The sequence below is a fragment of the Urocitellus parryii genome, chromosome X (assembly GCF_045843805.1).
Source record: "Urocitellus parryii isolate mUroPar1 chromosome X, mUroPar1.hap1, whole genome shotgun sequence".
NCBI lineage: Eukaryota > Metazoa > Chordata > Mammalia > Rodentia > Sciuridae > Urocitellus > Urocitellus parryii.
In genome coordinates this window covers 58175813-58188280 of record NC_135547.1, presented here as the reverse complement: position 1 = coordinate 58188280, position 12468 = coordinate 58175813, and the positions used below count along the sequence as shown (strand labels likewise).

The 12468-nt window shown below is 37.3% G+C and overlaps 1 protein-coding gene across 3 annotated transcripts in view; it reads left to right on the top strand.

Moving 5' to 3' along the window:
- Nucleotides 1-8358, top strand: part of Pcdh19 (protocadherin 19) — a 99304-nt gene extending 90946 nt beyond the window's left edge. For all 3 annotated transcript variants that reach the window (XM_026410513.1, XM_026410512.1, XM_026410511.1), the window contains one exon: nt 7283-8358. In XM_026410513.1, coding sequence (XP_026266298.1) covers nt 7283-7881 — 599 coding nt within the window. In that variant the 3' untranslated portion in view covers nt 7882-8358. The remainder of the gene's footprint in view (nt 1-7282) is intronic.
- The last annotated feature ends 4110 nt before the right edge of the window (nt 8359-12468 follow it).

The window sequence follows — 12468 nt, the reverse complement described above, 5'->3', positions numbered from 1 at the left end:
AATGCCAGTCACAGTTCTGACATCCTACCCTTCCTCCCCACTGTCTGTTAGAGCAAAATACTATAGGAAGGGCTGCAAATAAGCAGGAGGCTAGGGAAGAGAACAAAAAGAAAGCTTAATGGAGAAACTAAAATAGAAAGAAATTGCTTAAGGAAAGGGAAGAAGGTATTGAGAAAGAGACAAGTAGCTGTTTGTAGTATAATTTGTGATTGTTTTTCATTTTAATTAGACTTGCTACAGGATAGTTTGGTGTCATTGGTTCCTGCGTCTCTAAAAATGTCTCATCATTCATTGATGTTCCCTTGGATGTTGCACATACTGAGTTCTATTTTTCTGGCTAAAATTTTATTTTAAGAAGTGAATGTAATCCCCCCCCCAAGGCATCACAGACTCTGATGGTTCTGGGAAATTGTCATTAAGTCTTTATTGAATTTTTGCAAGATGATTAGCAGATACTTTAAAAAATATTTTTAATTTGTTATTTTTAGATATACATGACAGTAGAGTGTATTTTGATTTATTATACATACATGGAGTATAACTTATTCTCATTAGGATCCCATTTGTATGGTGGAACATGATGTGGAGTTATACTGGTTGTGTATGAACATAGAAAAGTTATGTCTGATTTGTTTAAAATGGTATCTAAACACCCCAAAGAAGCCCAGTTCTTAAGATGTCAGTCAAATCAAAACAAGATATACTATTTGAAGACTAGTAATTCCTGCTTTTCTCCTTTCTTCCACTTTTCCCTCTTTCCTTTCTTCCTTTTACATTGAGCCCATTGCTACTCCACTTGCCTTGTAGTTAGTTACATAAACAGGATAGGCATTCTTTCTCTTGCCCCTGAAGGCCTTCAAATGCATTTAAGAAATCTTTCCTGGATATTTCTTTTCTTCACAATTCCCTAGCATATTAGATTGGAATATTAGTTTTGTCATGTATATTTTAATTAGTGAAAAAGTCAACATCTGCAATGGGTCTAAAAGGCTTATCATAGGTCACATTTTGGCCTTTTATAGGAAATAATGACAATTTTGTTTCATGTCAAAAACAATGCTTAATATTTGAGCATTGTTTTTTTATGTAAGAGCAAAGAAGCCTCCCTCATTCAGCTCAGTTTAGACTTTTCTGCTTATTGTGTTCTTAAATTATCACAGTACACACCCTGTTAACTATTGTTAAGATAGAATACTTTCAGGTACAAGCAAGTATATTTTTAATTGGACATCAAAGCACACTAGATCTCTTTTGCATATCCTGTGCAAGAAACCACCCAGAGGCACTTGACACTTGAACTAATGTTTCTCAAGTTCTACATTTACTTTATTGCCTTTGACAAAGCAACATAGTTTACTTTGCAGGTTTTTATACTGTTTCCTTCAGATAGAATAGTTATTTCTTCTTTTTGGAGTCACATCAGTGGCACAGTTATCTGGGTTGTTGATCAAGAGTCTTTGTTCTTTCTGTACTTTTTTCATTAAATTAAGTTAAACTGTTATTGACTACCTGCTCTGCACTGGACCCTTTGCTAGTTTCAGTGGACAGGGTAGGAAATAAGACAGACATAATCTTTGTCCATCTAGAGGTAATTACAAGTATGATGAGTGCTATAAAAGGGAGGTGCTATGAAACCTGGCTTAGTCTAAAGGATCAGGAAAGAACTCCTTGAGGAAGTGAAATTGCAGTTAGGGCTTCAGGGATAATGTGTCAGTCATGGATTATGTTTAACTATTGGTAATAAAGACTCCTCTCTCCTGCTAAGGAAAATAAATCAATGGCCTAAATGAGAGGGAGGCTTCTTTGCTCTTACATAAAAAAAGAAGTTCAGATCTGATGAGATGGCTCTGTATCTTCAGTATCCCAAGGTTCTTGCATCTTTTTATTCTGCCACCCATATGCACATGGCTTCCATCCTAGGGTTACTTCTCTAGTAGTAAAGATGCATGTTTTAGCTCTAGACATTATGATTCTGTTCTGGAAAAGACAAAATGGCAAGAAATAAAGACAAAATCGTCTCCCACCTAAGTCAACTCCCTTCTTTTAAGGAGTTTTCTTGACATCTTGCCTTCATAACATTGGTCCAATCTTAGTTATATGGTCATCCCTATCAGGGAGGACCTAGAAATGTTCGTTGACTTTTAGCTACACACATTGCCATCCCTAATAGAAGAGAGTCTTTGTTATTTAAAAAAATAAAGATATTTGTTAGGCAATTAGTTATCTCTGCTTTAGATAAGTGGGAGTTAGGTAGGTCAAGGGGTGATGTTGCTCAAGAATTATGTTTTCTGTTTCTTCTTCTTTTACTACCACTACTACTAGTACTAGTACAACTACTACAGTATTGGGGATTGAACTTAGCTAGGGATGCACTACAACTGAACTATGTCCATATCCCTTTTTATATTGAGATTATGTCTCACTAAGTTGCCCAGGCTGACCTTAAACTTGGACCTGAGTATTGTGTGCCACCACACCTGGCTTTTCTGTTTTCTTGATTAGGCACATGTGACCAATTTTAATAGTACTTAACTTTTTCATAATTAATGCCACAATCCCTTCCATTATATTTCATAGTAATTGGTCCTGCTTTGGTCATAGATTGCCTTTTTCATGAACTGATACAGATTATACTGAATCGATGTGTAAAAAGCACAATCTAGGAAGGTATTCTGATTTACACATCACTTTTTTGTAGGTTATGTTACTGGTGCTACTTAGAAGTAGCCAAATATTTGAGTTTGCAGGAACTGGAACTCATTTTAACTTAACTTTTCTGCATCATTGATTTCACATTGCTTCTGAAGAGATAATGCATAACTCTTGTAAGTGTAACTTTGAACTATTTTAGCATTGGAATTTTGTCTCTGATCATTGGGATCTTTGAGTTAATACACCCAAACTCCAAATCACAGTAAAGAACTGCCAGGATTATTGAAAATATCCATTGTGACTTGATATCTCTACAAACCCAATAGAACCCCAGCTCCTTTATTCTGCTAGAACTTTAAAGTTATAGAAAAACTTGAAGATGGTGTTTTCAACATATTCTTGTATTACTTTGATTGGGACCATGGGTAGATTCTTTCTAGTATAAAAGCACATTGTTTGCCCACATCTGAAGAAACAGCAGTTTCACATCCCAAGGAAGGTAGTAATCACTGCACAAAGTTTTCTATTGTGTGTACAAAATAGCATATTCTGGCCTTTTTCTGTTTGAATTACTTCCTTATCCATCATGACTTAGACATTGTTGCCTCTTATGCCTCCCATACCCTCACAAGTCTGATGCTTTTAAGATTTAAGATTTTATTTAAGATTTTATATATTTTTGCCAGTGGATTTGCAATTCCCTTACCTAGGTCCCTAATGACAAACTGTGACCAAAAATACTTATTACTGTCTAGATCGAAGAAGTTTTATCTTGTCTCTAGCAGAGATGGCTGCTGCTTTTGCTTCTTGTTCTTTTATCACTTTCCTCCTCCTCCTCCTCCTCCTCCTCCTCCTCCTCCTCCTCCTCCTCCTCCTCCTCCTCCACATACTTTTCCTGTTCCTCCTCTTTCTTCATCATCCAAAATAACTGGATCTGTTTTGAACTAAGGAGTTTTCAGGCCTCAAGATTTGAGTCCTTCCAAATTTATATGCTTTCTTCATGTTATTTTTTCTGTTTGCAAATCCTAGGGACAACTTAAGAAGCAGGGGAGACTAGTTTGCAAATTAATTCATCCATAGAGAGTAATGTGTTTGAATTTCCACAAGTATGTGTAGATTTTAGGTTCTTCAATTTTATCTTGCTTAGGTTTAGGTCAATACTTTCAGATAAAGATGTAGCAAAATATTAAGTCATAAATAGGCTCATAGAGGAATTTTAGCAGGGAGTTAGTGAATTTTTGGCCTACCTGTGTTAAAGCAGGGGCCAGCATCTTAACAAGTTATTTTTGATGATATGAAATGGTTCCTTTCTAGTCTCATAGCTCTGTCCCCAGCTGCTGGAATACATGGTGTCTAGCACATAATCTTTACCAGTACTTTGTCATTTTGGAAATAGTATCTTCACTTTTTTTCATCAGGTCTCTTTATTGCCATTCTTATATTGTAAATTTCTTACTTTTAATACAACACTTAATTTATTTACTAAGCTGAATTTTTGATTTTTGAAAGGTAATTCATTTGCAGTACATTTATGTATGTAGGTTACCTTTTGCTGGGCAAAGATGTTCTTCCTGCTTTTATACATTAACTGTGTTTCTTTCATACATAAAATGGGTATAAATATTTAAAGCTAGGTTAGATTTGTTTTAACTGTATTGACATAAATGTCATGAAGTATTGTGTGAAACAAAAAAAATTATAAGCAGCAACTCACTGTCTTTGGTAAGGACAAAAGGAAACACAGGTATCAGATTTAGGCCAAGGGTGAGTAAATCTTAGATTTAAGTCTTAACTTGCATGAGGTAAGAGTAGTATATATAATAAGTTAATACAAGTCATCTCAGATAATTGCATATTACTCTACTTCATATAGGGTAGGTTTAGCAAGATTGGTTGGTAGACTTAAATTGAATGCATTCTTTGGGGTGCTGAATAAATTACTTTTGTCTCTTCCTTTCAGAAGGGCAATTCATTTCTTTTAGGCAGTGGGTAAACAGAAGGTAAACACGGTCTTTGTAGAGAAGTTTCTGAGAAGCTCAAGTTCCCCACTCTAGTTTGCAAAAAATAAATATTGAAATTATCTCTCTCTCTCTCCTCTCTCTCTCTCTCTCTCTCTCTCTCTCTCTCTCTCTCTCTCTCTCTTTAAAAAAAAAGAAGAAATGATGTGAGTGGACTTTTAATGGGAGTGCAATACTAATCTAAACTTAAAAAGTTTCATTCCCCATCATTGAAAGGGGGCAGAAAATGTCCCTATTAAAGATAAATTGGCAAATTGTGTCCAGGTACACAGATGGGGTCTTATTTTTAATTGGCTTTTAAGTAGAATAAATGAAGCCATGGACCATGCCCAGAGTTGTGTTCAAATCTGGACTCAGCTTGGATTAGATCCTTGACCTTTAACTGCTTCCAATCCCTTTTCTCCAAATGTTGAAATGTACAACCAATTTAGCCATTTTCCTTGAGCTCCCTTCCCTGGGCCCATTCACCAATGAGTGTTTGGTGAATGAGGAAGAGCAATACCTTGCTCTGCCATGCCATTTACTCTTTAGAATCAAGAATCAAACAGAAAACACTCCAAAAATAGAAATGCAAGTGTACAAAGCTGGCTTGTTTTATAAATACTGATTTCAAGCAAGAACTTGAATTGCAGGCTTTTTACCCCTGTAAAAAAGCAGTCAGAGCATATGTTTCCAACTTGTTTTTGGTGTACAAGTCTGTGCCTGGGTATGCGCGTGCGTGCGCGCACACACACACACACACACACACACACTCTTTTCATTTTTGCAATCTCCCTTAATCTCCTCAATTCCTCCAACTCTGCCTCAAGGTTTTCTATAAATGCTAGGCTTCTGATATTTTGATGCATTGTGCAAAATGATGAAAATTTTCATTAGGTCATCCTAATGCAAGAATGTAACATAAATACAAATGGGTATGGGGAACTAGGGTTATAGACTAGACATTGAAATGAACAGTTTTCCAATGAAGTGACAGATATTAACCATGGGGCCATGCTTTGGTGAAACAGTCTCTGTAGATAGCCCCTCTGAGAGTTAAATAACTAGTAAACCCTTAATGAACCTAATCTGTAAAGAGAAAAATATTCACCCCAATAGCTGTGAATTCTAGCTGCTGAGATCTTCAATAATAGGGTTAAAAGTAATCCATGAAGTATTTATATTTGATTTTAATTAACATATAATGAATTGTATGTATTTGTGTGGTACAGTGTAATATTTCAATACATGTATACAGTCTGTACTAATCAGGGTAATTAACATTTCCACCTCCTTACCTTTTCTTCATGTTTGGGGCCTTCAAGCTCCTCTCCACTAGTTTTTCTCAAATATAGTATACAATAGATTATTGTATATTATTGTCACCCTACTATGCTGTAGAACACTAAAACTTATTCCTTCTTGGGCTTGTGGCTCAGTGGTAGAGTGCTTACCTAGAATGTACAAGGCACTGGGTTCAATCCTCAGCACCACATAAAAATAAATAAAATAAAGGTATTGTGTCTAATTATCACTACTGCTATAGTGACAGCTGGATCATATGGTAGACCTATTTTTATAGAAACTTTTATACTATTTTACATAATGGCTATACTAATTCACATTCCCATCATCAGTTTATATTTCTTTAGTTTAAGGAATATGTCCCTAATAAAACTGTACATAACAAAGATAAAGAGGGATGGATATTTGGATCTAATTAAATGATGCCCAACATATGAGGGATGTGTGCATAGGCCATTTGAAGCATATGGGTTATCTGGAAGGAAGGGATCTCAGTGTAGTTAATCTGATGGAAAATCCAATCATAGAAATGGTATAGTGAAGAGATTGGCTGTTAGGAATAGTGGTCAAGAAGAAATGATGTCTGGGCTGGGGATATGGCTCAAGTGTTAGCAAGCTCGCCTGGCATGCGTGCAGCCTGGGTTTGATCCTCAGCACCACATACAAAAAAACAAAGATGTTGTGTCTGCTGAAAAACCAAAAAATAAATATTGAAATTCTCTCTCTCTCTCTCTCTCTCTCTCTCTCTCTCTCTCTTTAAAAAAAAAAGAAATGATGTGAGTGGACTTTTAATGGGAGTGTGATACTAATCTAAAATTAAGCACTATGTGTCAGTGATGGGTAGGATACAAAGGTGGATGGCACCTCTGTTGCTCAAAAATATGGCCAAGTCTTTTTAGATATACTGCCTGTTGGATTTCCTGCCCTAACTGTACTCCCTCTTCTGCTGAATCCATTTTCAAACACAGATGATTTTTAATAGGAGGTATTGATGAAATTGCTGACTCTCAGCATCTTGACACTCAGGATAAACTTTTTTTAAAATATATTTTTTCATCATAATGTGTTTCCCTTTAGGTTTTTTTTTTTTTTGTTTTGTCAGCAGTGGGAACAGCAACAACAATAAAAACAGAGGAGTATATAGGGGGAGATCTATGGCCTTTTAAAAATACAATTCTTCACACTTGTCCCAAAAGGCAATAAAGGACTATCTAAAAGTACCATTTCCCAGAAGGGCCTGTGGATGCCTAAGAAACCAGAACACTGGGGAGTAACACTGATTCCTGGGGAAAAGCTGATGAAATTGACATTTTCTTTTCTCCAAACAGATCAGAATGAAGGATTTCATTGCAGAGAAGAATGCCGGATTCTTGGCCACTCTGACAGGTGCTGGATGCCCCGGAATCCCATGCCCACTCGTTCCAAGTCTCCTGAGCATGTGAGGAACATCATCGCGCTCTCCATTGAAGCTACTGCTGCTGATGTTGAAGCTTACGACGACTGTGGCCCCACCAAGCGGACTTTTGCAACCTTTGGGAAAGATGTCAGCGATCACCCAGCTGAGGAGAGGTCCACCCTGAAAGGGAAGAGGACTGTCGATGTAACCGTCTGTAGTCCCAAGGTCAACGGCGCTATCCGGGAGGCAGGCAACGGCTGTGAGGCGATTAGCCCTGTCACCTCCCCCCTCCACCTCAAGAGCCCTCTGCCCACGAAGCCTTCCATGTCTTACACCGTTGCCCTGGCTCCCCCGGCCCGTGATCTGGAGCAATATGTCAATAATGTCAACAATGGCCCTTCCCGTCCCTCTGAAGCTGAGCCCCGTGGAGCTGACAGCGAGAAAGTCATGCATGAGGTCAACCCCATTCTGAAGGAGGGTCGCGACAAAGAGTCCCCTGGTGTGAAGCGTCTGAAGGATATCGTTCTCTAAACCAGTCTCTGGGAAGAAGAGAAAGAAACTACGCTGGCTAGCGAAGATGTAGGAGCTACTCATTTTAATTGCTCACCAATGGTTGGTTCTTGAGTGGCTATATTTCAGAGCTTTCCCTAAATGTATTGTTTATAAATGACTATCATTCTGTGACAATCCCTCTCGTTTCAACAGGCAGCAGGGGTGTTCAGTTAGAGCAAATTAGCTTTGGCTTGAGTTGTTCATGGGGCCTTGATGTTGGGGAAACAGACAAATTCAGTTGTGAAAAGTATTATGTATTAAGTGTTTGAATTTATATATTTTTCTATGTCAAAATTATAATATAAATTACCATTGTTTGTGGAGGATTACATTTAAAAAAAAGCAAAAGAAAAAAAAAAGCTCTGGACACCTTTAATAAGCTCGCCACTGTTTTTTGTAGTGTAGACAAGTTAATGGTCATTTATTGTGTACTATTCATTGATTCAGTGATGTGAAATCGAGCCCCAAAAGGTTGTTTCTGAAGCTCGAGTACTTTCTAATGCCGCTACTTTGCTGTGGACACCCCTGCTTTAAGAACCCTTTTGCTAGCTGTGCTATTGTTGTATTTGATATTGCAAATTGCTATGTGTGTGGTGATGGCAAAAAGGCTTTTAAAGGTTGGTGTTTCTTTTTCTTAAAAAAATAATGAAAATACAGATAAAAACAAAGAGCAAACAACTGAGACAGCAAATGAATGAGCAACACCACACATATAGATTGAGTACTTGGAGGATACTCACATTTTTTAACCCATGTGGTAGTGATTGCTCACCACCTTGCAATGTATTTTTCCTGCCTTTCAGTCTTCTGCCCAGGTCCATGATAGATCATCACAGAAAGTCATTTTTGGATATGCTGCTATCTAATTTGCAGTTGTCAGAAATACTGTGCTTAAACTTTCATGAGATCCATTTTTCTAATTTTCAGACCCTGAACTGGAAAGTTGCTCCTGAAGTTATCGGGTTCCAGGCTTAGAAATTCCCTGTCTCCAATCATCTAAAACTCAAAATGACTAAATCTATTTTGAGATCTAAATTAGTGTCTCTTTAGACACACACTTCCTGATTCAGTGTTTCCCAATCATGATTGGAATTAGACTGTAAAGCACGTCATGGGCTTGAATCGAGAACTCCATGTTGCTCTGTATCTTAGGTTTATAAATAGGGATAGAGTAAGCAGTACAAAATGTACATTTAGGAAAAGACAGGTAATAGGCAACAGCATCACTAATCCAATTACTGTGCCTTCTAAATGGAGACACTTGGACACTTGAACTCGTCTTTTTATGACTAATACTTTTTTGATTAAAAATGTGAACAAGAAACTATTAAAACAAAAATCTTTTAGATTTAGCTAACTCTTTTTGCTGTAGGCTAGGAATACACCTTTTTTTTTATTAACAGACTGCACATTTCTTCTTTGTTGTTGTTTTAACATTCCTCTAAATCCACAATTTATAATTTGCCTATTAATATTCACTAGCCAACATAGTATTCTTGCAGCCTAAGAGTTCATTCTTTAGAAATAAAACTCAAGAAATATGTTACCTTCTGCCTTGGTCTTAAAAGAGTTGTTTCTTGAGAAACAAGTTTTGTGGATCTGTTCTGTTTCATTTTTTTGAAATTCAGGAATACCCAGAAAGAAGCCCTAGGTTAGAGTACTAGAATGCAAAAGATAATTTATTTTCTTAAGTTTAGGTAAATAAGGTCATGTGTTTTAAATGTTTTAGTTATTTTTGCCTGAGTTTCTAGCTTTGTAAATTACTAGGAATATTTTCTTTTATGGGAGGGGGAAGGGTTTTGAGGGAGGAGGGTGGGTAAAGCAGTGGGGGTAGGGTTAGGTAGGGGAGAACATTTCTGAGGAAGAACCTATAATGAGCTACAAATTCATTCTTATTTCTTATTCAGTGCTGAATACTACCTCATGCAAAATATTGGTGTGGCTGCAAATTTCCCTCTAAACTGACACAATTAGAGATCAATTTACCATAACATCTTTATTTTGCCTCATTTCATTCTCTTTCATATAATTTCTCCTCTTATGATTTATTTCATTTTGTTAGATTCTGAATTAGGTATTTATTTCTTTTTGCAAGTGACTATTTGATTAACATATTAAAAATGAAAGTTTCCTCTTTAAGTTATGATGGCTGCCTGTAGAATTTAGACTGTTCCTTACCCTGACCCATCCTGATATTATGTTGTTAGCTACCACCTCAAGGTCACTTTGACGTCAGATTTGACAGTTTTCTACAGGTGTGCAAGACAATGGAATGTTATATGGCTGCTGAATCAGAGATTCCAATGACTGCCATGCCTCTTGCCAACCAAGTTTAAAATGGTTAGAGTAGCAGTGGCGTTGACACTGCTGTTTTTATTGAGTTTTCTTTTGCCTTCATTTCTCCCCAGAATTCAGTTTTAAGCTGTGAACCTATCCCTTTTCCCTATCCAAATACTTTCTTCTCAGTGGGCAGTCAGAGTTTTTTATTTTTAATTTTTTTTGGCTTCCATAGCCTTTACTGAGCATGTTCACAGGATTCCTCTCATTAAGAAAATATCTTTTTTTCCCCTACAATTTTCTGATGTATGCGTCCTCCCAGAAGTGCAAGTGCATCCTAGGAGGGCTTTGTAAGCTGATTTTACAGGCAGGCTGTGCCTGCAAATAGAAAATTTGTGCAAGAATCCTAAATCTCTCTTTGGCCAATGGGTTTTTTTCCTCCTTTTAAACATGCCTGAAGAAAAGTTACAAGGGCCAGAAGGCCAAATATTCTTTATTTTCCTTCCGAAAACATGTTACACACTTAAATATGAGGGGACAATTTTGGTTCCTAAATCCTAAAGAGCTCTATTCCATTTATCCTGAATCCCTTGGTTTTGGAGTCTGACATACTTTTCAAACAACAGTTTTCAGAAATTCCCTGGGAAAGAAAACTTCTTCATGCAATCTAAGGGATTTAGTTTGCATTGATTGATTGCTTTCCTACAAGTAGGGGGATATACTATATAACAAGGGATAGGAAAAGAGAGCCATGATGGAATGTAGTATCTTTTTTTTTTTCTTTCCCTAAGGTGACTAGTCTATGAACCTGTTCAGAATGGCACTTAGCATTTCTTTGATCCTCTTAAAGCCAGCACATTAAATTATGGTCCATCTTATTACCAAAATAGATAATGGGCAAAGGGATCCTGCAGTTCCTGCAGAGCAGTGGTTCTCAAAATGTATTCCCTTGAACATCAGTAACAACATCACTAGGGATCTTCTTTCCCTTCCTAGACAAACTGAACCAGAAACTATGGGTATAGTGCCCAGAAATCCATATGAATCAGATTCCACTGAAGGTTGAGGGCTTTTTAAACCACAGGTTTATGGGCCCCTGCCCTCACAGTTTCTGATTCAGTTGGTCTGGGATGGGGCCTCCCTCTTTGCATATCTAAAAATTCTCAGATGATGCTGATGGGACTGCACTTTGTGTATCACTGCTCTAGAGAAAACATGTTTAATAGGGCTAATTTCACCTAAGGTACCCATTCAAACAAATTCCTTGAGATGGTGATGCACTAGTCACTAATGAGAAATGTTAAAGGAAATACAACTCAGAACTCTGAAAACTGGACAGAACCACCCAGAGTATTTTCCCAATGTGTCACTTCACATATGACTGACTGATTGTATGGGGGAATTTAGATGACTTTTTTCTATATACCTATCATATCATTAAAAAGAAAACAAAGTGATCCACTTGAAGCAGCAAAGATAAAGGGCTGTTCGGGCAGAGGCAGGGGTAAAGGGAGATAGCTCAGCTGGGCATCCAAGGTGGTAAAAATTATTATTGTACATAATAGCAGTTCTGGCTGGAATCACAAGGACCACTTTATGGGGATCATTTTGATGTTGAGTGCTCCCCAAGGCATTCTGACAAGTCTGGTCCACTTGGCTCTTTACCCAGGGTAATAAGACCCTTACTGACTTTGAAAAACTGGCATAAATGAGCTTAAGAAGTCCATTGTATACAGTCCTAGTGTTTGCCTTCTTGGAAAAATTACATTTAAGGATGTCATTTCATGAGTCAAATTGTATCTGCTGACACTGAAGTGTATTGAGATGTTGTTCTTTAGTTTAAGTATGTAACAAAGTAATATTCAAAGGGGATGTGTGGGGGTGGGGCTGGGACTGGGTGGCTTTATATTGATAATGAAATATTCCAGAGCAAAACACATTGTCCTAATGAAGTTGTTGCAGCTCTCTTTGTTTTCTTGTGAGGCTGAAATTGGCCTGTGGGTCACTTGTTGTGCAAAAGTGAATTATTTTCAAATAGGAATCATATTGCTTTTGTAAAACAAAGAAAATCAACCACCTTGTCTGAAATAGATATTGTGAGGCGCTCTTGGTGAAGAAAAACCCACAAACACCTGATCTTGATTGGAAAGCATTGTAGGTCATTAGGGAAAATTGATGATACTGACTGTTGCTCCAGCTGTGTTGGCAATTAAAGATGACCTTGTTACTAACCTAAAGTCGCTGTCAACCTTAGTTAGCAAGGAAACCAGCTAACACCATTACAGCACT